Source organism: Rhea pennata, chromosome 1 (genome assembly GCF_028389875.1).
Source record: "Rhea pennata isolate bPtePen1 chromosome 1, bPtePen1.pri, whole genome shotgun sequence".
Classification (NCBI taxonomy): Eukaryota; Metazoa; Chordata; class Aves; order Rheiformes; family Rheidae; genus Rhea; species Rhea pennata.
In genome coordinates, this window is record NC_084663.1 from 56691844 (window position 1) to 56717958 (window position 26115).

The following is a 26115-nucleotide window of genomic DNA, read 5'->3' on the forward strand; positions in this document are numbered from 1 at the left end:
GCTACAGAAGTTGAATATGTTCTTGAAATCTCTTGAAACTATTTGCCCTGAGTCCCATCCGTTCATCTCTTCTGATGCAGCACTGGATCATCTTCAAGTGGGTTCTCCAGTGAGGATTCGGTGGCAGGAGCTAGGTCTATCTCACTGCTAACTCTGGAGGATCTGGGATGATTGATCTCAGATTTTTTTCATGGGCAATCTTTCATGGTTGAAGGGTTGGCATTCTTTGCCAGCCCCAGTGAGAAAGGAAACAATGTGAAGAAGGCAACTATCAGAGGACTTGGGAAGGAAAACAAGCTAGAAAGTGAAAGAGGTGACGGAAAGCATTCTAAACCATCAAATGCTGAGATCCTGTATGCGTCCTAATGCATGAGCAGCAAGGAGAGAATAAGAGTGAGCGTGTGTGAGAGTATTTCTCATCAGGAGAAACTCTCTTTCCTTGTAAAAGACTCACCTCATATTTGTTTTCAGGAGCAGTTCAGCTTGTCAAAGGAATAGAGCCTGGTTGTCTTAGACACAGAGATGAATGAGTTGTGACAAACCCATCTCTAGAGTGCAAAAGTCCTCAGAAGGATTCAAACTGATACCCACTGTCCAGTGGTGCAGCGTTTTCCCTAGATCTAGTGTCCTCCATATGCAGGAGACACCTGAACTCCTCCATCCCCTTCCCTACCCTGCAAGATCGGAGCTTCAAATCAGGATGCACTTTTTGGCAGTGTATTGACCTTGGGAACTGTGGCCAGCTTGTTGTAGCACACTTGGGTCCTCATGAGACTCTATGACTTGGACCAACAACTCACTGGGAGCGTCCAGAGCACCAGGCCCCGTATGAGCAACCATTCTGGCTGAAGGAAGGAGCACATTGACCATCTCCCTGACTCACTCTGGATGGGCTGCCTTCCTGCACCCAGCAGCCCCCAAACCCCTGAGTTTAACCCTCTAGTGTGATCACAACTGCAGCCACGATGCCGAGAGCAGCACAGTAAGTTGGCTGCAGTTTTTATGAAGAAGCTGGTGCTGGGGAAAGTGAGGAACGTGCATGCACCCGAGGTGGGGTAGGGGGCTGCCCGTGTCCCCTCCCCGCCGGCACCAACTGACAGTATTCTAGCTCTGAGGAGTGCTTAGCTCCACCTTCCGCCCTTCCCTCCCCTGGTGCTAAGCAGCAAAGCCTGCTAGAGACATCCAGCCAGGGTATTAGTAAAAACCAAGCCTCCCTCTAGGAATGGCACTTGCCTGAGAGCCTCCCCACGCAGCGCTCCTGTAAGCCGCCAGGGCTCGGAGGAGAGAACAGAGGGGCTATTGGGATACAAATTACAGCCCTCGCAGGATTTGCCAGGCACACCAGCCAGCAACGTAAGTTTTCCTACCTGAGCTCACTGGCATGCACGCACACACATTCACTCACTCACTCTTTTTTCTCCTACTTTCTGTTACTTTTTCAGTTTCTCCAGCAAGGGTCCTTGTCTTCCTCTGTGAGTGGAGGGGTAACAGCCCTTGCCCCACGACGGCTTTTTTTTTCAGCAAAACCAGAGGCATGCTTTTCTATGACTTTTTTTTCTTTCTTCTTCTTATTTTTTATTTCTGGATGGTGGGATAGAGAGGCCTTTATTCTCAGAGCGCGTCTTTTCTGAAGAGGGGAACTGCTACATCGTGGCAGGGATTTTTAGAGGTGATTGCAAACAGAGTGAGAGAGGAATGAGTATATGGGGCAGGCAACTTAAACCTTTGGCTTTTCTCAAAGGAAGTAAAACTTGGTGTGTATGTATGCGTGTGTATACGTATGTATATATATATATATATGTATGTATGCACACGCATACACATATGTACATGTTGAAGGGATGTAATCTGGATGTATTTTAAGTGTTTGGTTCATGAGCTGCAATGAAGGTGGGTGAGGAATGGGTGTCTGTGCAAGGGTACTTTCCTCCAGCTGGGCTCAGGGTTGTTGTATGCCAATTTACGGCACTCGCTGGCTTCCCTGCCTCCCAGTGCCTCCTGCTCAGCTTCCCTTGTAGCTGGAGATAGGTTTGTTCTGGTTTATCAATATGGCTGCTGGCGTTCCCTCTCCCATGACTTCCTTGTGCACGGTGCTAGCATTTCAAGGCAAGTCTTAAAAAGAACACAAGTTTTGCAGCTGCTCCCCCCATCCTGCTTCCCATCCATGTCTCTCTCCTTTCAGATCCCCAAACCCTCTTATTCTTTCTGTCCTCAGTATACCCGGCCAGCTGCTGCAAGCTCCTCTATACATGTCAGATCCGGACTATTGCAGAGATAGGGAGCTTCCAATTAATCAGTGGCCCCAACTCATCCCCACCCCCATTGATCACGGGTTTTGTGGTGTGAATGGCAATTGCTTTGCTTGCACTTTTATCAAGTGGCTCCTGTCTCATGGTCAGCTCTTTGGAGAGTTTGGAGTCCCTTTTAGATTTGGTTTTTGCTCTTCCATTTCTCTTTTTTTCCCTCTTTCCTTTCTTTCCTTTGTTTTTGTCTTCCTCCCTTCCTTGCCCAGTGAGAAGAAAGATACTGAGAAGGAAGAGAGAGAGGGCTCGAGAGTGATAATGGCTGACGACCAAGACCTTTCAGAGGTGGAGATGAGTCCGGTGGGCTCTGAAGACCACCACTGTCTCTCACCAGGACCCTCCATGACATCAGACAACTCTCCTCACCTTGCTGGCTCTGGAAACGGAGAGATGGGCAAGGTCAAGAAGGAACAGCAAGACTCGGAGGCAGATGACGACAAATTCCCTGTGTGCATTCGGGAGGCAGTCAGCCAGGTGCTGAGCGGCTATGACTGGACCCTAGTACCTATGCCCGTTCGGGTTAATGGAAGTAACAAGAGCAAACCTCATGTCAAGCGGCCCATGAACGCCTTCATGGTATGGGCACAAGCTGCCCGCAGGAAATTGGCTGACCAGTACCCACACCTCCACAATGCGGAGCTCAGTAAGACCTTGGGGAAGCTCTGGAGGTAAGAGCAGGCAGGGAGACGGGGAGTGCGAGGCTGAGGTGTTGTGGAGAGGACTGTGTGGTCATGTGGAAGGAAGGAGATTTAATGGGATTAAGGGGGTATCCCTTGAAAAGATTTTCTTCTCTGCAGCAAGACCCCTTGCAAGAGGCACATTTGGTGATTGGGGAATGTTTGTTGGATATAGTGAAAGTTTCTTCAGTAGAGCTCACCTCCATCCCACACAGCAGCCCTTACTTTTCTGCTTTTTTCCCCTCTAACTTTGCCTGGTGTCTTTCCTTCCTGAATCAATATACTTTAGTCCTGGTCCTTGCCTGGAAATAAATGTCTGGCTGTCAGGGGAGATCTGATTTTCTTAGATCACCTTCTTTGTTGAGTGAAGTTGCTCAGTCACGGGAGCTGGGCTGAGCCCCACCAAACTTAAGTCACTTGCAGTTGCCTTAAGCCTGTTTGAACAGGGGTCCCAGCACTAACAGGGATTATCTTCTGCACAGTGCCATAGAGCAAGTGGGAAATGAAGTTATTGAACAGGAGAAAGGTCGGGGAAGGGAGCGGTGGTTGGAGGCATGCACATGACCTTCCTGCTGGCCGGCTGCAGACCTGACTGGCTGGTGATCCCAATTTTGGCAAGCCATGCAGGGGCAGCAAGTGGGGACATTTGGGCAAGAGGAGACCCTGCTAGAAAGAGGTGCTTAAACCTGCTAGAAAGGAAGAGAAGAAAGGAAGGCAGGAAAGAGAGAAAGCAGTCTCTCTCTGGGTATATATCCCGGACACAGACAGTCCTTTATGGCGGAGCAATGTCGCCAACAGTGCCAGGTGTCTGGAGGCCTATAGCACTCAACAAACCTGCAATAGTCCCAACCTTAGCAGGCTCTCTTCCAACACATTGGTTTAAACTGGTCCCGATCTCCCTTTGCCTCTGGAGAGACGCCTTTTCCTTCTTGCTAGTGTATGTATGCAATCTTCCTTCTGGTCCCACCATTTTTTTTAGCACCTGTTGTTTTGCTTTTAGCTTTGTGCAGCTCTTTGTGTCCTTTCCATACCCTCTTTCTCCAACCCACTCCTCTTTTGGAGGAGTCAGTGCTGGAGGGACTGATGGGATGCCCAGAGAGATTGCAGTGGTCTGCAGGTGTGCATGGACATGTGCGTGTGCAGAGTGCCATCACACAAGAGTGATGCATGTGGGGCAGCTGCTCCACTTCTTTCCCATCTGACAGTCTCCACAAATAACCCAACAACCAATTATAAACACTTTCTGTTACAAGGCCAGAGTTACTTAGCACACTCACCCCCTTTGCTTTGCACCAACCATCACAAATCAGGGCCATCAACCTCAGGTGAACAGGCCTCTCGTTCCCTCTCTAGCCCCAAGAGTGTTTCTTGGGAGGGAGCCCTCAACCCAGGACATTGCTTCCAAGTAAAAGCAAAATGCACTCTGTTCAGGAGCCAATGCTCAAATCTCCTCCTGATTTCAAATCTCCTTGCCCAGAAGGGAGAAGCAAGTCCTTGGTCATTAGTTTCTCCCTCTACTGTGTAAGCCCATTTACCCCAAGCCGTCAGGGTTTAGTGTAACTCAAGTAAGGGATTTTTTTTTTTTTTTTGAAAAATTGAGGGCAGGGAATGATCACAGTCCTATCTGCTAATGGCCTTTCCTGCCTTCCTGTTTTGTTCCCTGCTGCCTTCCCTTTTCTCTATCACAGCACTTATTCCAGCCTCAGGCTCTGCCATCAGGCCCCAGATCACAGGCAAAATGATGATTGTTAGTTCTCATCCCACTGACCAGCCTTTTGCCTCCATCTTGGTAGGCAGCTGCTTTGCCCTGTCCTTCTCTGTAGTTGCCCCCATTTGATAGACCCATCATCTCCCAGTGTCACCTCACCATCCTCTCTCATTTGTGTCTTTATTAAAACTGTCATCTCCTTTCTTTTTTGCCCCTTGCTCCTCCACTTCCTGGCTCCCTCTGGTTCCTATTTCCCTCATCTTCATGTCTGAATCTGTGGCAGAAGGGTGTGTGTTGGAGGGGAGAAATCACATCCTTCTGTTCCCAAAGTGTTATTTTAAGATATTGCTCCTTTGTTGCAAAATACTATTTTATAGCACTGGCTGTGCTTCAAACATTGTATTTCCTGTAAAAATACAGCAGAGCAGTAAAATTCTCTATAGCTATTACAGTAATGGCACACAGAGACACAACACTCTGCCCATGGCGACATTAGAGTAACCGACTAGCTCCCTATTCTCATGGCACGGCTTCCATGGCAATGCGAATCCATCTCCAGCCTAATGAGACTGAGAGCAGTAGTTCATAGCAGAGGAATGCTGCTGTCAGTAGACAGTAGAGGTCCTGCAAAGACCCTAATGGCATTTCTTAGGGCATCGTGTGGCCAGAAAGTGTGTCACGCGGAGAAGCTTGCAGGATCAGATCTGGGGTTGTGACTATTGCATGCTGCTGAGTTGTTAACCGAGCTGCTTTTCTTGAACATGTCTCCTTTCTGACTCACCGTTGTTAGCGTGGATTGCGGCTTTCAGTGCTGTGTCGGTCTGTATGGGACAGCTTGGCAGAATAAGCCGTATTTAGAGTGCAGGGGTTGGAGTTGGGTAGGACTAGATGTGTGTGTGTGTCTCTCTGTAAATGTGAGGGGGAAAAACTGAACCCACAGAAGTCCAGGGGAGGTAGCCTAGAAGCTACCAGGATTGTAGTCCTGAGTCAGCCTAGCACAGCCTTGCAGCCAAGTTGCTTCTGGGTCTTCCTTCTTTGGTTTCCTACTGTCCCTCGTCCACATGCTGTTCTGCCTATGCTGTCCCCAGGATACAGCTCCTATGTGTTGGCACAAACTGAGAGCAGCCAGGTCGAGCTCTAGATGGCTTAGTCTCAGATGTTTAACCAGAGTTTCTGCAAAGGGCCCTGGCTGCTCACACATCCACACCTTTCTAAGGTGGCCACATAAACCTCATAGTCCAAATAGCTAGTTGCTTCGGAAAATTTGGGCTCTCTAGATTATATTTCCATGTAGGCTGCGTAAAGGTGCATTAGCAGTATGTTAGGCAGAGAATCAGGAACTAGAGCTGGTGATCACAGACGCTGCCTGGAAACAACCCTTAAACCAAGTGTATATCTAGCAGCTGGTGCTGTGTGGGGATGGCAGAGGCTGGAAAGGGGACTGAAAAATCTTCTTGTAAAGGCATCTAGTAGACTGAGGAATAACCCAGTGCTGCTGCGCAAACTGGACTCAAGCGCCACAGGCAGCTGGGAGTGGGTGACTGCTGTGTGCAGGCCTGAAGCCGTGTTTGCTCACGGGGCTTGCAGGCTCCGGCCCCGCACCGCAGAAAGCACTGGGGAGCTGCCATGTATGAAAGGTGCCATTCTGCAGGAGACAGAGGGAGGCAAATAGGGAGCCGGAGAGAGCCACTGCGGCAGACACCGCTGCCTCATTGCATCAGTGTTGTGTAGACAAACGTCCCCTGGGTTGGTTGCGGGGGGGGGAGGGAGCTAGGAGAGGAGGAGGATTTGGCTTCAAACCTCTCTCCTCATCCTCTCCCCACTTCACACGCCCTCCCATGCCAGACTCAAATTTGACTTAGAGGAGGCTTGAGAGAAAGGAGCTGCCAGGAATTGGGGTGGGGGGGTGTCAAAGGTGAGGGGACCATCTCCAAACCCCAGCAAACCAAGGAGCACATAGTCATGGCAGCAAGCATCGCTGTGGCACATGAGGGTAGGTGGAGGGTTTGCCAGATGCATGGTCGAGACAGCTGGCAGCCCCTTCAGCGCCATGCCGCCACTGCCGTGTCCATGGGCCCAAGCACTGGGTGAGAAGGGGCATGAGACATGTCCTGATGGATGTGGTGCCTGTCTGCTCCCAAATGCTAGAGCCAGCAGTGACAAGGGGGCTTATGGTCCTGGCTGCCTGCCCCAATTTGTACCCATTTTGTGTGTGAGGCGAGCGTTCAAGGAGCCGAACAGACTAAAACAGGGGTGGACGGTGAGGGAAAGGGGAGAAGAGGAAGAAGATGGGAAGGTTTCTGTGCTTGATGGTCACTAAAGCTCGCCTTGGCAGCTTTCCTTCCCTAGGGTGGGACAGAGAGCAGCTCTCAAATGGAGGTCGGCTGTTGAAAATGTCGGCATGACTCGAAGCCAAAATGCCAGCCAGCACCATCTCCAGGGCCGAAAACAAAGGGGACATGGGAAGAAGGGGGCAGTGAGGAGCTGAGGACAGTGTGGGGAGGGGTGAGGAGAGCCGATGAAGGGATCTTTGTATCTGGGTGGCAGCACATGCTGTAATTTCCCGCACCCCACCTCACCTAGGCAAAGTGCCCAGGGAATAGGGTCATGCCGCAAAATCAGGGGCTGTGGACGTGCGGGAGAGCCCGCCCGGCTGTTTTTCTTCCCAGCCCTCGCCTTGCATCAGCCATGCTGGGAGATGACCAACCCCTGTACCGCCACACTGACTCATCGGCAGCTGAGGTCCGGGGAAGAGCCAGGCCTTGGGCCACCATACCCCTACCATAGCACACAAAGCGGTGGCCTCCTGGTACAATGCTGGGACGTAAGAGAGGCTGAAAGAGGCGGGTAGAAAAGTTTTAGCCCCTCTTTCTCTTCCCAAAGCTGGGTGCCTGCAGGTTCCCCCCTTTCCCCTCAGCTGAGGGTTGAGTGTTCGGTGCTGGGCAGGGTGGAGAGGACTTGGTTAAGCCCTGTCAGAGCTTTGCTCTGTGAGCTATAACTCCTCTGCTTGTGCGAGATTCCTTCGCATTATCGACTGGGGAGCGTAGGGGGCAGGAGGGGGAGGGCAGGAAACAAGTGAAATCTAAATCCCCCAAATCTCCTGGCCTTTGCCTGCTCGCACCAGTTTCACTTTGCTAAAGCCGATTTGAGCTCTGATCCCAGTGGAAGGGAGGAGGGAACAGGGAGACTTGGTGGAAAGGAGAAGATAAAGACAGGGGGAGTGGACTTTCAGCTCCTGCTGGGGGCACTGCTAATGAGCTGCTGTTGAGGGGAGAGGAGGTGAGGACACCAGGCAGAGATCAGAGGGCACAGGATTTGACTCTTGGATAGCCTCAAGTGACTCTGGTTCAGGTCATGCATGGGACAGCCCTGGAAGGCTGAGCTTTGGTCTCCTCTGCCAGCCACACTGGGTGCTCTGCTCTGTGCTCTCTGCCTAGTGCCTCCCGCAGATCAAAGCTGGCTGTGCAGTGTATGGGCCTTTTGCTCCAAGAAACTAAGAGGTTTCAAAGGCAGCATCTTGTTAGCTCTGGCACCACCTGAGTTAGGAGTGCAGACAATCCCAGGCCTGGCTGCTTTGTAGAGAAGTGTCCTGCGTTGCAAGGCTGCAGCGTTTGCCTCTATTCTCTGGTTTCTCCTCAAGAGAAACCTTTCGTCATCCCCTGTGGAGATCAGTTGTTCTGCAAAGATGAAGGTGGTACTGAGGCAAGGTTGCCCCCTAGCCTGTGATGGCTCCAGGGATTACAAGACTCTAAGAGTTCAATGGGTGTCGTCTCAGACCCATTGGAGCTGTTTGGAGCAGTGCAGAGTGAGGGATTAGAGTCCTCTGAGATGTGTGAGCTTGGTGTATGGTGGCAGAAGGAGACAGGAAAGCTGATGTTGGATTCATGGTGGCTCAATTGCTCTAATCTCTGGGATTAAGGCAGTGCTGGAATGCAGTCTGTGGCCATGACCTTCCTTGGCTGCCTGGAGTGACCCTGGGTCAGCACCTTAATGGGCTCCAGATCTTGTCACACACCTTCTGGCTGCTAGCTGGGAGGATGAGAAAGGAGGAATGAAAAAGTGGGTGCTTAGAAACCCATCAGTTGCTTCCTAGTCATCCCTTTGATTCGTCTCAGCACTTTTAGCTACGTCTTCCTTGAGCCATACCTCCTGTCCCTCTTCTGTTTTTTCATTCTTGACCTATCTTCCACATTGCCTGCAGTTTAGCCTAATTGGTCAAATTAGTGCTAAGAGCTTTAGGAGTACCAAGGTGCTGACATAGCCTAGTTGTGATTGTTTTTCCCCATCCCCAGGCATTTCTTTTGTGGAGGGAAAAAAAGGACAGATAACTCATTAATGGAAAATATTTTGCTATTTGGGTGCTCTGTCATTTCTAACCACTGTTTGAGTTACAAATCACAGGAAAAGACTGGTCCCTTTATCAGGGCACTGACTTCTGGTTAAAACCAGGATGACCTTGAGTCACGAGAATATTTGAAAAAAGTCATAAAATGAAACCAAAGTGCTTCCAACTGAGGAGCTGTTAAAGGCCTGAGCAATGAGGTCTGAGCTCTTCTTCAAACATTTTGAGCAGTTCTGCACGCATATTTAATAATTTCCTTGGAGAGCCTATCTTAACTAGAGCAGCCCATAATCTAGCAAAAATACAGAGAAGTTTACATTTCTTTAGTGCCTTTCATCCAAAGATCAAAGTTCATCTATTTCTACAAGGCCTAGCAATGTAGCAACTAATTTTTTTTACAACTAGTAGGCTATGTTCAAGTGGGGCTGGTCATTTGTTTCAACCTTTCACATTACCCACATCTAGGGTGAGCAGGAGCCCCAGGAGTAGCAAAATAAACTCTCCATTTTTCCCCATCTAAATCTGCTTTAATTCCACTCTAGGATATTGCAAGATGCTTAAAATGCCAGCAAGCTCCATGCAGCACCATGGGCCCTGCAGAGCCAACACAAAACGCTGCTATTTGTGCTCAGTAGACCCTCAAACTCAGAGCAGAGCCTCTGAAAGTGTGCAAGGTTAAACTATAATAAATGCATAATCTGGGAAAGAGTGGCACAGAGGAGACAGCACGCTGGGTAGCAAGGGTGTACCATACTTCTTTAATTTGAGGGATCCCATCTTCCCTTAATTTGCCCATAGTCTTTGAAAGCAGCTTGCCTAGCCTTATTTCACACCACTACGAAAGGCTGTGCTTGCCTTAGGGGATGAAACTACATGTACAAGAGCATTGACCTTACTGAGGTAAGAATCATAATGCAGCTAGGGAAGAAGGACCCAATCCTGGTACTGGTCAGTGTCAAGACTTAATAATTAACAGTGATGAGGAAAACATTACTGTATCCATTTTCAAGCATTCTCTATTGTTCTTGGAAACCTCCTAAATGGGGCAACAGCCTGATGCCTGCATTTACATGCCGTGTCCCGTGATGCTGTGTATAGGTTCTTCTTTTGACATACCTGCCCCTCTGCTTCCACTCCTCTCTTCCTTCCCACCTTGGCCTCTGCAGGCTGTTGAACGAAAGTGACAAGCGGCCCTTCATTGAAGAGGCAGAACGGCTGAGGATGCAGCACAAAAAAGACCATCCCGATTACAAATACCAGCCACGCCGGCGGAAAAATGGCAAGGCCACACAGGGCGAGGGTGAAGGCCAAGTAGATGGGGAAGCTGGCGGAGCTGCTGCTATCCAGGCCCACTACAAGAGCGCCCACTTGGATCACAGACATCCTGGGGAAGGGTCGCCCATGTCTGATGGGCACCCAGAACACTCCTCAGGTGAGTCCCAGGTCTCTATAGATGTACGGACAGGTTATGGCCAACTCAAAGGCTCAAAAAAGTCAAGTCATCACCTTAGTGATGTGGCTCACACCTTGATCATAACTCAACAAACTTTTTGTTGGAGTCACCAGTTTGGGGCATGCCTGAGTTTCACATTCCTTCAGTTACCTAGGGAATCATTCTACCCTCCCTCTTCCCCCAGAATGCAATATAAAAAAGGTGCCAGTTTGGTTTTAGCTATTTCTCTCTCCCTCCACTGAAGTCTCTAGCTGGACTGTTGCTGGTGTATTGGGAGGCATGGAGCAGCATATGTAACTACTCAGATATAAAGCAGTAACTCACCTTTTCTCTCTCTTTCCTCCTCAAAATGTTTTTCACATTGCAGGTCAGAGCCACGGGCCCCCCACACCTCCTACTACCCCTAAGACTGAGCTGCAGGCAGGCAAAGCTGACTCCAAACGAGAAGGGCGTTCTCTGGGGGAAGGGGGAAAGCCACACATTGACTTTGGTAATGTGGACATCGGGGAGATCAGCCATGAAGTGATGTCCAACATGGAGACCTTCGATGTCAATGAATTTGACCAATACCTGCCACCCAATGGACACGCTGGCCATCCAGGCCATGTTGGGGGCTACGCAGCAGCGGCGGCTGCTGGCTACGGCTTAGGAAGTGCCCTGGCTGCAGCCAGTGGACACTCTGCCTGGATATCCAAGCAACATGGAGTCTCCTTGTCCACTGCCACATCATCGGTGGTGGACTCCAAAGCGCAGGTGAAAACAGAAGGGTCTGCCCCTGGAGGTCATTACACTGACCAGCCCTCCACCTCCCAGATAGCTTACACATCCCTGAGTCTGCCTCATTACGGTTCAGCCTTCCCCTCCATCTCCAGGCCCCAGTTTGACTACCCTGACCACCAACCCTCAGGACCCTACTACAGCCATTCCAGCCAAGCCTCTGGCCTCTATTCTGCCTTCTCCTATATGGGACCTTCCCAACGTCCCCTTTACACTGCCATCTCTGACCCTGCACCCTCCGTGCCACAGTCCCATAGCCCCACACATTGGGAACAGCCTGTGTATACGACTCTCTCCAGACCATAGGGAATGGGGAACAATGACCAAAACAGCAACAGAAAGGCTCCGAAGAATCAGCACAGGCAGAAGAGCCTCCGAACTCCAAGGTCATTCAGTGTCAGCCAGCCACCAGAACCCACTGAGTATCCGGAAGTGCCTTTCTTGACCCTGGCTATCGCTGGCTCACCCGCCTACAGGAAGGTTTTTTCATCCTTTTGCCCTTTACCAATTTCAGGCAGGCCATCTGACTGGCTTGCAACACTTTATTGGCCTTCTAGATGAGGAGGATTCTAGACATGGAGTGACTGGTCTGTGGTGGGATTCCTTGTGTGTACCGTGGACTGTAAGATAAGAGAGACTCATTTTCTTCCCCTCCCCAGGCTGCTCCAGTGAGTTAGCAAGAGTTTCCAATAGGCCAAAATGACCAACTCTTTGTCACCTTCTGTGGGTGAAGGGTGGTTGCTCAGGCACCTTGGTGAACATGCTATGGGAGGATTAGTAGGCAGGATGGCACAGCCAGCTTCCTTGAGATCAGTGTTGTGCAGCAGTCCTGCTTATGATTCACACATGCATGAATCTTGATCCCCATTGGAAGACCAACTTTTGCTTACTTCCCTGCTGATTTCCACAGCTGCATCCTAGCTTTTCTCCCTGCCTCTCCTCTCCACCCTATCCCTGTTTCACCCCACGCTCTTTCCTGCATGGAGATTTTAAGGCTTGACTGAACAATGCACTGGACTCAGGAACCACATTGCTGGTTTTAGCTTTATTCCTATCATAGTATGCCTATTTGTGTATTCACGTATGGAGGTGCGGGAGAGGTGGGGAGGGAGTTTTGGCTCAGAAAGGTGCTGTGGGTGAATCCTCCTTTCTTAAAATTATTCTGAATCGCTCATCGTTTTGTGTCTGGCATTTCTGGCATCCCAATCCTTTCTAATCTCTTCAGTGTCCTAAACAACCTCCTGCCAAACTTTGTCCTTGCTCTTCCAATGTCTGACTATGCCTGTGTGAAATGTGGTGGGAGCAGGGAAGCTATTATTGCATCCAAAACTACAGGCATAAATCTCACCTGCCAACATCCAGAAATTATTCCTATACTCATTTTGAACTTCAAATTCAGACTAATGGGGTGTGCATCTCTGCTCATTTGTTCATCGTGTATTCTAGTTTGTCAAAACCTCCCTCCTACCTTCATTGAGGATGGAAAGATATTCTTGTGGCTTTAAGCAAGGTAGGAATACACACCCACTCTTGGATGACAGTAAAGACCATAAGCAAAGGTGCAAAAGAACTCCTTTTCCCCTTCGGGTTTCAAAGTGAAAGCATCCAGCTGCCACGGTCAGATCAACCCCTTTTTCAGCCAACACATGAGGACAGTCTGCTTACTTGTCCCTTGTCTTCTCCAGGACTGGGGTGGTTTGTCGTGCCAGGGAGCTATTTGGCACAAATATTGCTGCAGGAAAAGATCACTCCCAGCAATTGACTGCAGAGACACATTGTGGGACCTTCCAATGGATATTCCAGTCTAGAAAGATAAAATATCTTAACCAAACATGGACTGTGATTTGTGCCATTGTTTCCCTCTGCTGATATGACTGTCAGATGCCCTCCTGCCTCCCTTAGCTATGGATGTCTTCTCCCTGTGGCATCTGGAAAGATCACGTAGAATGTTTGCTCCCTGTACGCATGTAGCCCGTTCCAGCCTGGTCCCCTTATTTATGCAAGTAGCACCTTCCTCCCCCACCTCCCTTTCTCCCGTCTCTATGCTGTCCTAGCACCATTAACTCTGCATTAAACATATGGAATAATAAACTTTAAAGTTTCATTTTCATGTGTCTGGGGTTTTTTGACCTCTTTCTTGAAATTCTCTTTTTTCTTTCCCCCCCAAATAAGGATAAGATATATCTCTATACCACCACAAAGACCCTGCACACAGTTTTCCTCTGCCCATCACCAAGAGGACACAGGCAAAATTCTGGCTGACTTACCAGACTCCTTCCCAGAGATGAAATATCCTCCATTCGCACCCCACCTCCAATCATTTCTTCAGTGAGAAATGTAGCAACACTGATCTCTGTTCTTCAGCCAAAATTCAACCTATACAATTAAGAGAACTATTTTGCACGTGCTTCACCCAAGAATTCCTTAGTGTGATTACTAACACTCTCCAGAATAGGAGCTTGGGTTTTACTTCCTCAGTTCCTCATCTCCAGGTGGTAGATCATATACCTTTAAAAAACCCTTCCCCACATACATCCATACATTTTGGAAGCCTTTTGGAAGCAACCATGAACTTCTCGGTGGAAAATCAAAAACTCCTGGTCTTCCAAAGCCTGAATTTAAGTACACACACACACAAACACAGTGAATTTAAGATATACAAAGAGTGCATATCAATATCTGTCATCTTGCTGAAGAAGACATCCTGTTTGTAGTCACGTTCTGGGAAACTGTCTGAGGATGTTTGGAAAAAAAATGTGTAACGTATTTTGCTCTACTCGAGAACAACATTTCTCAAGGCCAATGGGAATAAGTTGGGATCCCAGTTAATACAGAGACTCCAAAACAACTAAAAAGATTCCAAAGGTTTCAAAGCAGAGATATATGATTTATCCAGTGAGTTTGTGTTCATTAGATGCTTTATGGGTGAGTAGAGCAAGTGTACGTCTAGGAACTGTAGAGTATGTTCAAAGCTTTTTAAAGCTCACAGCACTGTTTGGATGAAGTCCTATATAGGGCCAAGAGCATCAGCAGCTTAACGGCTTACTGAGCTGTAATGATGGTGATGACAAGCTGAACAATTCAATGCAAAAGGGAACTGTGGCCATTCATCAGACAGGAGACAAAATCTTAGCCCAAACTACAGGCTGTGGGAAGAGTCCAGAGGACTATTGCTCTGCTGAGCAAGTTAGGAGCACCTGTGGTGGAGTAGGGAAGACATGGTGGCATTAGGAGTAAGAAAGCTGACCACAGAGGTGGGAAAGAGAAGGGACATGGTGTGGATGAACAGAAGACTGGAAAAGAAAATTCATAACCTGACACAATCATCCCACTCTAGCTCTTCAAAAAGCAAATAAAGGAAGGGAATGGATTCTGCCTCAACCATTCTCTAGCAGAAGGGGTTGCCTCATTTTACCTAGGAGTCTCCTCACAACTAAGGCAGGACTGAGACCACTGGTTATAGAGGGGTTAACCACTCCTCCTGCAGTCTAATAGGAGCTGGCCCAACGGCATCCTTCCCTATCCTTTTAATCGTATCTGATACAGATGCAAGGCTGGGGAGGGGAGGCGGGTAGGAAACAAAGAAGCCATTTAAAAAAAAAAAAAAAAAAGGACAAGAAAACGACCCCCGCACTCCATGGCGGACGCCAAAACGATTGCACAAAGGCACCATTTCAAGGCTGAAATTTCACCGCACCAACGTGATTAAAGGATTCCACAGAGGGTGGGGGGGAGAAGGCTGAAAGCCACAGTGCTGCAAATTAACCTTTTCTTGGTAAGGACAGCCTGGACCAGGAAGCACTCGTGTTCCTCAGAGCCAACTCCCTTCCCCTACCTGCAAGCAGCTCCACATCCCCTTTGACCTCTCATTTTGTCCAGAGACCCATTCAGCTCTTGCCACCTTGCTTCCAAAATCAGTCCCTCCTGTGCACTTCATATCCTGCACATAAAAACAGAGATGAACCAGCGCTCTTACAGGGAACACTAAGAATGGTTTACCCAGCTGGTTACATCAGCTGAGTTCACAGGCACGTGGACATAAACTCTCTTTGGGATGGGGATGCTCATCAGTAGGCACCAAATACATATACAGCATAGAGAACGCATATTATGTAAGCGCAAGCTTTAACACGACCTAGTTGGAAAGATTCTTCCTGGACCAACATAAAGAGGCAGCAGCAGGAACCATAGGCCTGCTTTCCATTTTCTTCTTCTTTAGAAGAAGAAAATACAAATCATAAGGGCACTTTTAAAGATAATTGCTTCTAGAGACACAGTCAATGTGTTTTGCCCAAAAGCTCAGGTCTTCCTCCTGAATCTTGAAGTGCATAAAAAATTAAGAAATGAAAACCAGGTAGTGGCCAGCTAGAGGCTCCTGTAGATTTTAACACATACACCCAACTTTACTACAATTGTAGTAAAGCAGACTACAATTTATCCCCTCTGCACATCAGGAATTGAGAGCATAGGTGCTTTGAGGGAACAAATCATTGTAATTTTATAATGCAGCAGATTGAAGAAAGGAACTCCAGAGTTTAACTACTGTTGTGCCATTATAAGATCCGCTGGAGTATGTGCAACTGAGAGGGTTCGAGAGCACTGTCACATCAAGGACCATTGGTGCAACTGCGTATCAGAGAATGGCTACACGTGGAGCAAGTGCAGCAACTGAACCTACGGCTACTGAGCTGACGGGACTGCAACTGGCGACTGTGTTTCCGGCTGGGGCACTGCCACTGAAAGGGGATCCCCACCACTGATAAGCAGCAGGAGCAGGGAAACAATAGGTGACTTGATGAGAGCTGCTCTACGATACTCCTGAGAAGCTCCATAGCCAGCTCTGGCCAGAGAGGAAATTGGGGGTTTCCACAGCAACCTGCTCAGGGCACAAAAGCCCAACTGTCTAGAGGGAAGCAATGGAGGTGTCTAAGCACGCCAGCCCCTGCACGCTTTAAGAAAGGACAGGGTGGAGAGCTGGAAGCTCTCTGAAGCCAAAGTACCTGCAAGATCATTTTTTGCACAACAGTGTTTTAATTGGCTATTGGTCCTACAAGTGGGGAGGGGCAGCAGTAGAAGAGGAAGCAGTTACTACAATCTTTAGTCTAGCTGAAAGGTATGGGCTCAAATGAAAAATTGCAAGAAAGGCATGGCACTTTGCTTTCTAAGCTTATTGATATAGCCCACATAGAAGGAAAAAAGTAGTAAACAAGCTGGTAGAGAGAAGTAAGAAACTTCTCTTGGGTAGGACTGAGATGAGAAAGAAGGGGAAATAACACGTTCAGCTTAAAATAGGGAAGTTTACAATTTATTTACACAAATATAAACAAAAATAGAAACATCTGCTGTGGAAAGAAGAACCAAAAGCAATGGCTTTCCAGGCTGATCAGTCTGTGATAATTAACTCATCCACGCCCCAGTCTTCATAGCTCCCATCTGGCAGATATCGGCGGATGATTATGGGGATCTTGCGTGCTCTGAAGAGAGGACAGAGAGGTGAATGGAAATGCCAAAGCCTTCACTGTACTATTTCAGCAAGCAAAAGGAACTAAGGTAGTGCCTTAGAGGCTTCAGAAAGCTCATCAGGTGTAACTGGAAGATCTGTGTAGCACCAATATTTTGTATTATATAGCAGGAGAAACCCCAACAATCCTCTCTTGTCGGTGCAAAACACTAAGCACCCTTAAGGCTCAAAATAATCAAAGACCTGCAGAAGGTCAGCACTCCTCCGCTAATGCAGAAATCAAGTCCTGTGATCTGAACCCGCTACGAGCCAACACCAAACATCTTACAAACATATTGGGGGAGGGAGGGGACTCAAAGTGTAAATCCACTATTTGTTTGATGGAAAAACCCAGTGAAGACTTTTTCCTCACAAGCCACTACAGAAGTGGCAGATTTTTGAGACTATCCTTAAAAAAAAAATACAGTTGGTTTTACACTCTAGGTATCCAAAGTATCAATTACATTTTAAGAAGAATATATAAAATAGGTATTTTTCAGTCACCAAAACAAGTTACAATGTAGGTGGAACACAGCATCTGCTAATGGCACTTCCAATTAAAAAGTAAGAAAATGCTGAATACAGTTTAACTTACTGGGGGCAGATTTAAGTCAGCAGAACGTAATTAGGCAGTTTGGAATCTAATCAGGGCATCAGGTTTACAACCATATCAGTCTTGAAAAGTAATATAGCATCTTTAATGCTCACAAGGATTCAGCAATTGCTTCTCCCTTATTTCAAGTATTATGATTGAATTTGGGCACTGAAGAGGATGTCCCTGCATTTCCCGCCATGCTCTGACTGCTTTCCAGAGCTCACACTCAGAGTGACCAGAACCAGCTCAGACTGAGCTTGGAGACCTGACAGAAAAAAGGACCTAAGGAGGTTTTAGCAATGATAAAGGAGCTGTAATAAGGATGTAAAGTCTGCAAGAGCAACTGCAATGCACTGAGAAATTGTGGGAACAGAGGGACTATTCAGTTCAAGAATAGGGACAAACAGTAAAGGAGTCCAGCTACTCTGCTTGAAAAATACCTGCACATGATCTAGCAGGTCACTGACCATATTGGTGAACTGTGAACCAGCAGGGAGCTTTGCTGTGGAAAGGCAGACCTGTAAATACTCATCCAGATGCTGCCTCTGCTACAGGCAGAAAGGCTATGACTGTGTTTATTTTATCTCTACATGACAGTTCTTGCTAACCAGATAAAATTCCCTCTATAACATGGAGACAAGAAGCAGGGATGTATCTTTCGCAATCACAATAAGCCCAGCATGGAAAGGTGCAGGAAAAGAACATTCTTAAGAGGGTCTCCACATCACAAACCTGACCTTTATTTTTGCCAGCATTTCATCTGAACACAGGTTTGTTCAGACTGCTGCTTTGCATCATTTCCTGTCAGGAAATTAAAGTGATTCCAGAGAAGATGGAGACTTGGGTTCTCATAAGAATAAAACCACTTGGACTCCCAAGTAAAAGATGTCAGAGTACTGCTAATAATCAGTACAGTGACTGTAATGCTCACTGTTACAGAATGAGTGCACAACCTGCACAGGATAAGCTGCTAAATGCTAGGATGAAGAGGACTGCTTGATGGGTACATTCACTGCCAAAATTTGATACTTACTTGAGTTCTTTCATGGCAATCAGCAAGGGGTCTGTCTCTCCTTCCAATTCTACCATCACAGGGGCACACATCCTGAGTGGAAGAGTGGAAACAGCAACAGTCAAATAAAGAACATGCAGAGATGGAAGAGGGATAACTAAGCATGTGCCTAGGTCTTTCACACAAAGTTTAGCAATGTAGAAGGGTGGAACACCACCTTGGAAAATCCAGTTTGCACTTTTATCCACTTTGTAAGGAAATTTCCCCCACTCTGACCTTGTTGTGGCAGGACCAGTTTCACTAGATGCAAGTGGCTATGGACTGAGCACTTACTTAAATGTTCTTTTTGGCCTGTCCCTCAACTGCCATTTACAGTTAGGCAAATCCACATCCTCCTGGAGTCCCCCTGGACTGTAGGTAAATGTGAGGAAGGAAAGGGCAATTCTAAAATTAATCCAATACAGAGTAGAAACACTATGAAGTGGGCCATCTACAATTCCACCACATCTCTTACTTCCTGATCTAATCATATTTTCGAGGCTTTACCTGCAGGAAAGTAAAGGGCTAGTTTTATGATGCACTGTCTCCAGGAACTAAATAAAGTGTTTTACAGGTAGTTTAAAAGCAGAGCCAGCATGGCTGACTTATCCCTCCTATTAAGGAACAGCAGGAAAGGAAGCTCACGTTATGTGTGGATAAGGCCACTGGGGGCTGCTGCTGGCCTAGATTCAGTGTTGAAGGCAGAATATGCAGTAAAGCAGAACCAGGCACCACAGCATATGGATTAGAGGCCTGGCACAGACCCATCTCATGTCTCCCATTTTTCTGGCCTTCCACCAGTTGAAGAACTGTGCAAAAAATAGCTTTACAGAGTGAAAGGCAAAGTGAAGACTAAGGAAAGATTTGATCACTGCCTACGAGCTTCTAAATAATACGAAGAAGTATTATTCTGCTGGCTGATAAAATCAGGAAAAAAAAATGAGATGTATTTTCAGACAAACTTTACCACAGCCTAATAACCTCACTTATGGGGAAGTCTTCTGTCCTGCACTATTCGAACAGACCTGGAATAGTACATGGAAAATGTTGAGAGCAGCCAGACTTAACAGCACTTAAAATAGGATTTAAATACCATTACATATTATAAATGGGGCCCCGCTCACCCAAATACTTTAGAAGCACAGAGCTTGCTGCAATACAACTGCATTCTGAAAGGATATTGAGATTGTTACTTTTAATCCCTATAGCCCTATGGTATCAACTAAAGACATTCTGGAACATTCCTCCCTCAAATTTTGGCTTTTTGCAAACAGGTTCTAAGTTTTCAGGCCCAGGCTTGCTCATCTTACAAAAGGCAGAAATCAGAATCAGCCTGTCACAAGCCCTTTCTTTTATCTCTCACATAAGAAGGTGTATTACAACCGTTGAATGCCTCCTTTTCCAAGCACAAGTACCATAACCTTATTCAGAGAGTCAAATGTGAAATTTCTATCTCTAAGTGCTCAACAGCTTTGCTTTTTAGTGCTGATGACAGTGATGGCGTCCACAAGCTCAAATATCATGTAAGGAACTTCTACAGCTCCAGCATATTTCAAGGAAGGAAGAAAGCAACTTAAACAGGGACAGGAGACCGTAGGAGCCCACAGCCCTGCCATGGCGACACCTGGGATGCAGAGCTTACTTACGCTATCTGGAGGGCACGAGTGCCCAGGACTCTGGCTCGCTCGTACTTGGTCATGTAGGGGGTAGTAATCCGCTTCTGGTTTGCTTGCTGGCGCTCTCCAGATGGGAGGATTTCTACATTCTCCTGCCCTTCCTGGGAAAAACAGACCAACACAGCAGCGTTACTACAACCGAAGAGCAATGCAGCCAGGTGCTAGGAAAAACCTGTGATGCCTTTATGGCCTAACAGGTAGGTTAACCAAGGGTTTTTAACAGAGTGCTGCCAGAACGGCTGCGAAGAAGCCCGAGGAAGCCTGTCGAGGCCCAGCGGCTCCAGGCTGCGTGGCCGGCGGCAGGCAGCAGCCCCGGAGCGCTGCCGCCGCGCCTGCACCCACCTCCTCAGCGTTTTCCAGGTCCTCCAGCCCCTCGTCCTCCTCCACATCGTCGAAGTCATCGCCGTCAAAGCTGCGGGCGGACACAGAAGTCGCATAGCGCCGCGGGCAGCCCCCACCCGGCCCCGGCCTCCCCCCGACGGGGGCCCCCTGCCCCGCCCCGCTCCCCAGGCCCGGTGCCGCCGGCCCCGCTCTCACTTATCCTCGTTGTCGGACATGCTGCCGCCTCCTTCCAGGAAGTGGCAATCACTTCCGGCGGCCTGCAGTGACGTTGAGGAAGTTACCCGGCGGCCCCGTTGCCGTGGCGACGAGACGCCGCTCTGCCCACCCTCCCCGGCGCGTCACCTCCCAAGCCGGGGCCGCCCCGCCCGCGCGTCGCCATGGAGACGGGATTTCTTTTATTTTAATTGGCTCCGCGGGCTTCTTCCCCTATGGCGTCAGAGCGACGCGCTGTGATGTCAGGTGGGGCCCGCCTCGGAGGGAAGGTGAGCAAGGGGCCTCGGGGGCAGCACCCGTGGTGTTACATGTCGCCGCAGTCCCTGGAAATAGAGTCCTTGTGGCGTCGCTTGTTGCCGCAGCCCCTGGAAGGGCAGCGCCTGTGACATCACTTGTCACCACAGATCCTAGAAAGGCAGCGCCTGTGACGTCGCTTGTCGCTGCAGCCCCTGGAAGGGCAGCGCCTGTGACGTCACTTGTCACCACAGATCCTGGAAGGGCAGCGCCTGTGACGTCACTTGTCGCTGCAGCCCCTGGAAGGGCAGCGCCTGTGACGTCACTTGTCACAACAGATCCTAGAAAGGCAGCGCCTGTGACGTCGCTTGTCGCTGCAGCCCCTGGAAGGGCAGCGCCTGTGACGTCACTTGTGCTGCAGCCCCTGGAAGGGCAGCGCCTGTGACGTCACTTGTCACAACAGATCCTAGAAAGGCAGCGCCTGTGACGTCACTTGTCGCTGCAGCCCCTGGAAGGGCAGCGCCTGTGACATCACTTGTTGCCGTGGCCCTTGGGACGTTGCCAGGGTCCCTCAGGGTGCAGAGCGCAGTGGGTTGCAGGTGCCAAAGGTGAGGGTGGGTATTTGGACAGCAGAGGCTGTGCAACGAGACCCCCAATGGCTGGGGTGGGCGGCAAGTTGATGCCGTTGGGGTTGGGTGGGACCACGAGCCGTTGGGGACATTTGGTGGCTTTGTCTCGTGCTGTTCTCAGGGCTTCACAATGTCATCCCGAGAGGGAAGAAGGTCAGTGCCAGCGGAGGGAGCTCACTTCTGGCACCCTCCTGGGACAGCTCAGTACAGCCGGGAAACTCGGGAGCTACTGAAAGGTACCGAGGGGCCTGATAGTGAAGGACTGGAGTAAGCACCAGCACCTTCCACCTCCTGCTGTGCTTCCCGTCTCTCCAGCTTCTGTCCTGACTCCATGTGCCACTCACATCTCTGTAGCATTTGCATCTGGTTATTAGTGCTTCTATATAGCAACTGTGTGGTCAGTTTAAAAAGGAAAATCTTTCCTGAAATAAAACACTCCACCTAATTCTTCCCCTGGAGGGAGAGCTGAGAGAGAACCACACAGAGCAGATGCTAGGTATGTCACTGAACATACCTATATTTGAATGTCCTGGCGTGATGTTACTGAAATTGCAAAATAATTTGATTCTCCCCCCCCCCCCAATTTTGGATTTTGATTTGTAAGCAGAGATTTTCCCCATGGCTGATTTACCAAGCCATTCCACCTATCCTCATTGCTAAAGGTGGATAGTGGAGCCCTCTCACGCTCTGGTCATCACAGATGCATCATTTCTTTCAGCAATGATGGATGAGTCCAAGCTTATGAGTTTCCAGAGGCGGCACCTGATGGATTGTGTGAAACGTGAGTAGTATCCATCTTGCTGTCCACCCTGTGCTGCTGAGTTTGTGTTGCTTACCATGAAACAGAGAGCACTGTCTCTCTCTCAACTAGTCAACAGACTAGTTGAATGGGCAAGATATAAATGAATGGGCAGTACTTGGGAGGATGTCATGTTCCTGTCAGCATTAGGTCTCACCTAACTCTCCTGATCTCTGTTTTCATACATTGTAGTGGAAACTGTTCTCATACAGAAAACTGTCCAACCTCTGCCTGCTTCTTCCTCTCACTACCTTACTTTTGCCTTTAAAATAGCAGTTGACATTGTACTGGGTGAGGTGTCCCCAAGGGTCTCTCCAGAGAACAAAACGTAATGGTGGGACTTGAACCTGTCTTTCTCATGTCAGTATGAACCAATAACTAGGTAAGACATCTATGGTTCCTGGGATCTTTGCTCACTGTTTTCCAGTGGATCACTAGACAGGCCTTTGCTGATCCAGGGCCATCAAACCATAGGCTCCTCTGTGTTTAACTTAGTCATATTTTCTCTTTGATCTCCAGGAGGAGATACCCTGCCCCTCCAGTGCAACCCCACATCCAGCAAAGACCCACAGCCTGCAGAGTCTGCTTTCTCTCCCTCAAAGCTTTGTCTGCCAGGCAGGCTTCCAGCTAAACCGCATCTTCGACCTGCCAAGATCTGCCAGGCAGGAGATGCCTATACCCGAGAGAAATTCAAGCCACAGGCAAGGCGTAAGTCAGCAAATATCACTAATAAATAAATCCTGCTGCCCAGTCCCTTACATCCATGTGCTGTTTGCAGTCTCAGCTGCCTTTGGGGTATTTCTTAATTGCTGTTCATCCTCACACTTTCTGTCTTCAAAGATGCATAAAAAGAGAGCTCTGAGGTATCTACTGTAAACGCTCATTGACTTCTGCTTTCTGGCTAGGAGAATGGTAGGTGACAGGAACTCACGTAATCCTTGCCTAAGAAAGGAGTACTATATATTTTTTTAGTTTATAAATGTGAATCAGCCTTTGATGTCAGTTTGGTTAACACTTTACCACAAGTACATCTATGTAGTGCTGTGCAATTCAGTTTCCATAGATGGGCTATCATTAACATAATGCTTCTTCCTCTGCCATCAGTTGAGAAGCCATGTGGCCAGGCTCCTTCCTGAGGAGACAGGCTGCTAATGATCTTCTTTTCTTTGGCATTCACAGGAGATTTGGAAAGGGAGAAGCAAAGGCTCCAAAATATTTTGGCAACAGGGAAAGATGTGATGGAGCACAAAGTGAAGCAGACGCTCGTTCAAACAAAGGAGGAGAAGACACCTGAGGTTGACCGGTTTGAAGAATGTACGTAAAGGATGCTAGAGTGAGGCACATGGGGAAGCCTGGGAACTCAGCAACCTCTAAGAGCTGAGGTAGCAAACTGTGTAGCCGGTAATCTGAAACCAATTGTGGAAGGAGGCACAAAGCCCAGTTTCCAAGAGAAAAGACTTTTTGCTGTGATGCTGATCCAGCTTTCCTAGCAGAATTTATATTGCAAAGGTTTGCTGGCAGATTCAGGCTCTCCAGATTGCCCATACAAAATTTACTGTTGGCACTGGAACACCTTAGTGATTTGCAGGGGTAACCTCAGCAGAAAGCCCAGGTACTGTGGATCCTTTTTCTAGCCAGTGTAGCTCCATATAGACTAGGATTTTTGCCAGCCTGAGTTGGTTTAGGCTCTGTTTTCCTTCACTCCCAACTCAGTGTAGTTACACTAGCAAATATAAAATGTAGAGAAGAACTATAGGTAGTGATGTACTTTGGCCTGCAGAATCTTCTGCAACGGCAAAACCCTATCTTATAATTTTGTGTACCTGAAACTTCAACGCATGTGTGTACCCCAGCCAGATCTTCTTTAACCAGAGCAGCACAAAGAATGATAACACCCAAATAATGAGTTTTCAAGGGGTGGTTTGGTCCCTGATACAGGAAAATCCGTGGTTGGCTTCACGTATGTTTTGGCTGCTCTAACACTTGTCTCAAACTCACTGTTGTCCTTGACACGTCTAAAGTACTCATGAGCTGTGCTGTGTCAGGAACTGGCTGCAGGTTGGTGCAGCAAAAAAGCAGCAGAAGTGCTTCTGTGCATGAGCTGGTCCCGCAACCAAATATGGTTGTGATTACTTGGTGTGGCACTTGAACTAATGAACCTTAACAGATTTAAGCAGATTGTCTCTATCCACAGACTAGATAAAATACCCACAAGCAACAGTGTAGTCTGTATGAAGAAAATTAGAAAATTACTGTTCTGGCAAAGTGGAGAAAAGGGCTGGGGGCATGGGGGAAGCATTCCTGTTATGTAAAGGACTACTGAGATATTTTAGTGACATGGGCAAGATAATTGTTAGAGCAGATACCACCCTTCCCCTGGTGGGACCTCCATTCCAGTGAAGCTAGTAAGTTGCGGTTCAGAGCTAAACAGAAAGGTGTTCACTTGCCTTCTGGCTGAATCCTATTTGCACAGTATTTTCTCTTCTCCTTGGACTTAGTGGTGAATGAAGTTCAGGAGAGGAAGGAGTTCCTGGCAGAGATGGAAGCTTTAGGACAGGGCAAAAAGTATCGAGGGATTGTCCTCACTGAAATCTCGCAGGTACGTGACAGCCCTGGGGATGGTGGCAGTACAGCATATTGAGGGAATCCCTGGTGTATGAAATCTTAGCCCTCAGATAACCAAGTGGTAGAGGAGGGGAGAAGGGCAGAGAGCTGAGTGTTCTCTTTCATGGCATGGGGCAGGAGTGCATTTAAGGGACTGGGGGAAGAGAAGGTTTCACCTTTTTTTTTTTTTTTTTTTTTTCATGTCTGCATGTAACTTAATCTAGGGAAGAAGAACCTTTGTTCTTGGGTTTGGCAAAAAAAGTAAGAGCTCCTGGCATTCTCACCACTCAGCCCTTTCCCTTTGCACTTTACAGAAACTGCGGGAGATGGAGATCATTGACAAGAAGAGAAGTGAGGATATGAGAGAGATTGCAACAAAAGACTTTCCAGCTGGGAACAAATCTGATTCCTATGACTAGGCCCAGAAAAACCAGAGCAACTTGGTCCCAACTCTTCTTCCCTTACCATCAGAGTTTCAAGAGCTGGTCTGTGCCTATCAGTTTCTCAAGGATCCCCTTGAAGAGTGGACAGTACCATCTGCTGCCTAAAGCCAGAAGCAGGAACAATTTATCACAGCCAGTAGCAGAAGAAAACTGTTGTAAAATCCTGCCCATGCACCAGATCCCTTCTGCAAGGGGCATTCTTGCTCAACAATATTAAGGAGATGAAAACATATAGGAGTAGCCTTTAAAATATGACAAAGCAGACCCTTCTTTTGGCTATGCAATGCTGCAAAAGCACAGCAATTCACAGCGAGAAAGTCACACTTTTTTCCCATTCAACCCAAAGCCTGGAGGTTTCTAGTGACAGTAAGATGCTAACGCAAGTGTTGCAGTCTACATCTATGACCTACTTCTGTCTGCACAGCCCTGAGAATGGCTGTGTTTCCAGGTGGTGGGGAAGAAGATGCACTACATGGTCTCACACAAACACAAGCTTCTAGTATCACTGTATTTCAGAGTGATTGCATGCATCAGCAAACTACTCAGCAGCAGTTAAAATAGGCAGGTGCTCCGGGAAACAGCTGTGCTGAGAAGAGAGGGAACTTCAGATCAGGGCTTTCTGCTCTTGCTGTGTGCAGGCTTGCTGTGTTTTTTCTTTTTTTGGATTTATCTGCTTTTTAGTAATACTCTGTCAACCACTCTCCAAGGATAGGTGGCATGCCCTCTCAGCATGAGTGCAGAAAGGAATAAAAAAAAATCTAAGCCATGA

At 48.1% G+C, this 26115-nt stretch overlaps 3 protein-coding genes across 3 annotated transcripts; 2 read left to right on the forward strand and 1 right to left on the reverse strand.

Annotated features, from left to right (window-relative positions):
- Positions 1-1226: 1226 nt before the first annotated feature.
- Positions 1227-13370, forward strand: SOX10 (SRY-box transcription factor 10). The gene is made up of 4 exons (XM_062588203.1): positions 1227-1353; positions 2513-2971; positions 10197-10462; positions 10851-13370. The coding sequence occupies exons 2-4, from the start codon at positions 2562-2564 to the stop codon at positions 11564-11566; spliced, it is 1392 nt and encodes a 463-aa protein (XP_062444187.1). The 5' UTR covers positions 1227-1353; positions 2513-2561; the 3' UTR covers positions 11567-13370.
- Positions 13371-16543: 3173 nt separating this feature from the next.
- POLR2F (RNA polymerase II, I and III subunit F) lies at positions 16544-20670 on the reverse strand. The gene is made up of 5 exons (XM_062569152.1): positions 20620-20670; positions 20425-20494; positions 20053-20183; positions 18389-18460; positions 16544-16734 (listed from the first exon to the last, which is right to left on the reverse strand). The coding sequence occupies exons 1-5, from the start codon at positions 20637-20639 to the stop codon at positions 16644-16646; spliced, it is 384 nt and encodes a 127-aa protein (XP_062425136.1). The 5' UTR covers positions 20640-20670; the 3' UTR covers positions 16544-16643.
- Positions 20638-26103, forward strand: C1H22orf23 (chromosome 1 C22orf23 homolog). The gene is made up of 8 exons (XM_062590247.1): positions 20638-20686; positions 20775-20906; positions 21644-21736; positions 22219-22281; positions 22819-23007; positions 23479-23613; positions 24798-24898; positions 25218-26103. Exons 1-8 carry the CDS (start codon positions 20638-20640, stop codon positions 25320-25322), a joined length of 867 nt encoding a protein of 288 aa, XP_062446231.1. The 3' UTR covers positions 25323-26103.
- Positions 26104-26115: the final 12 nt, after the last annotated feature.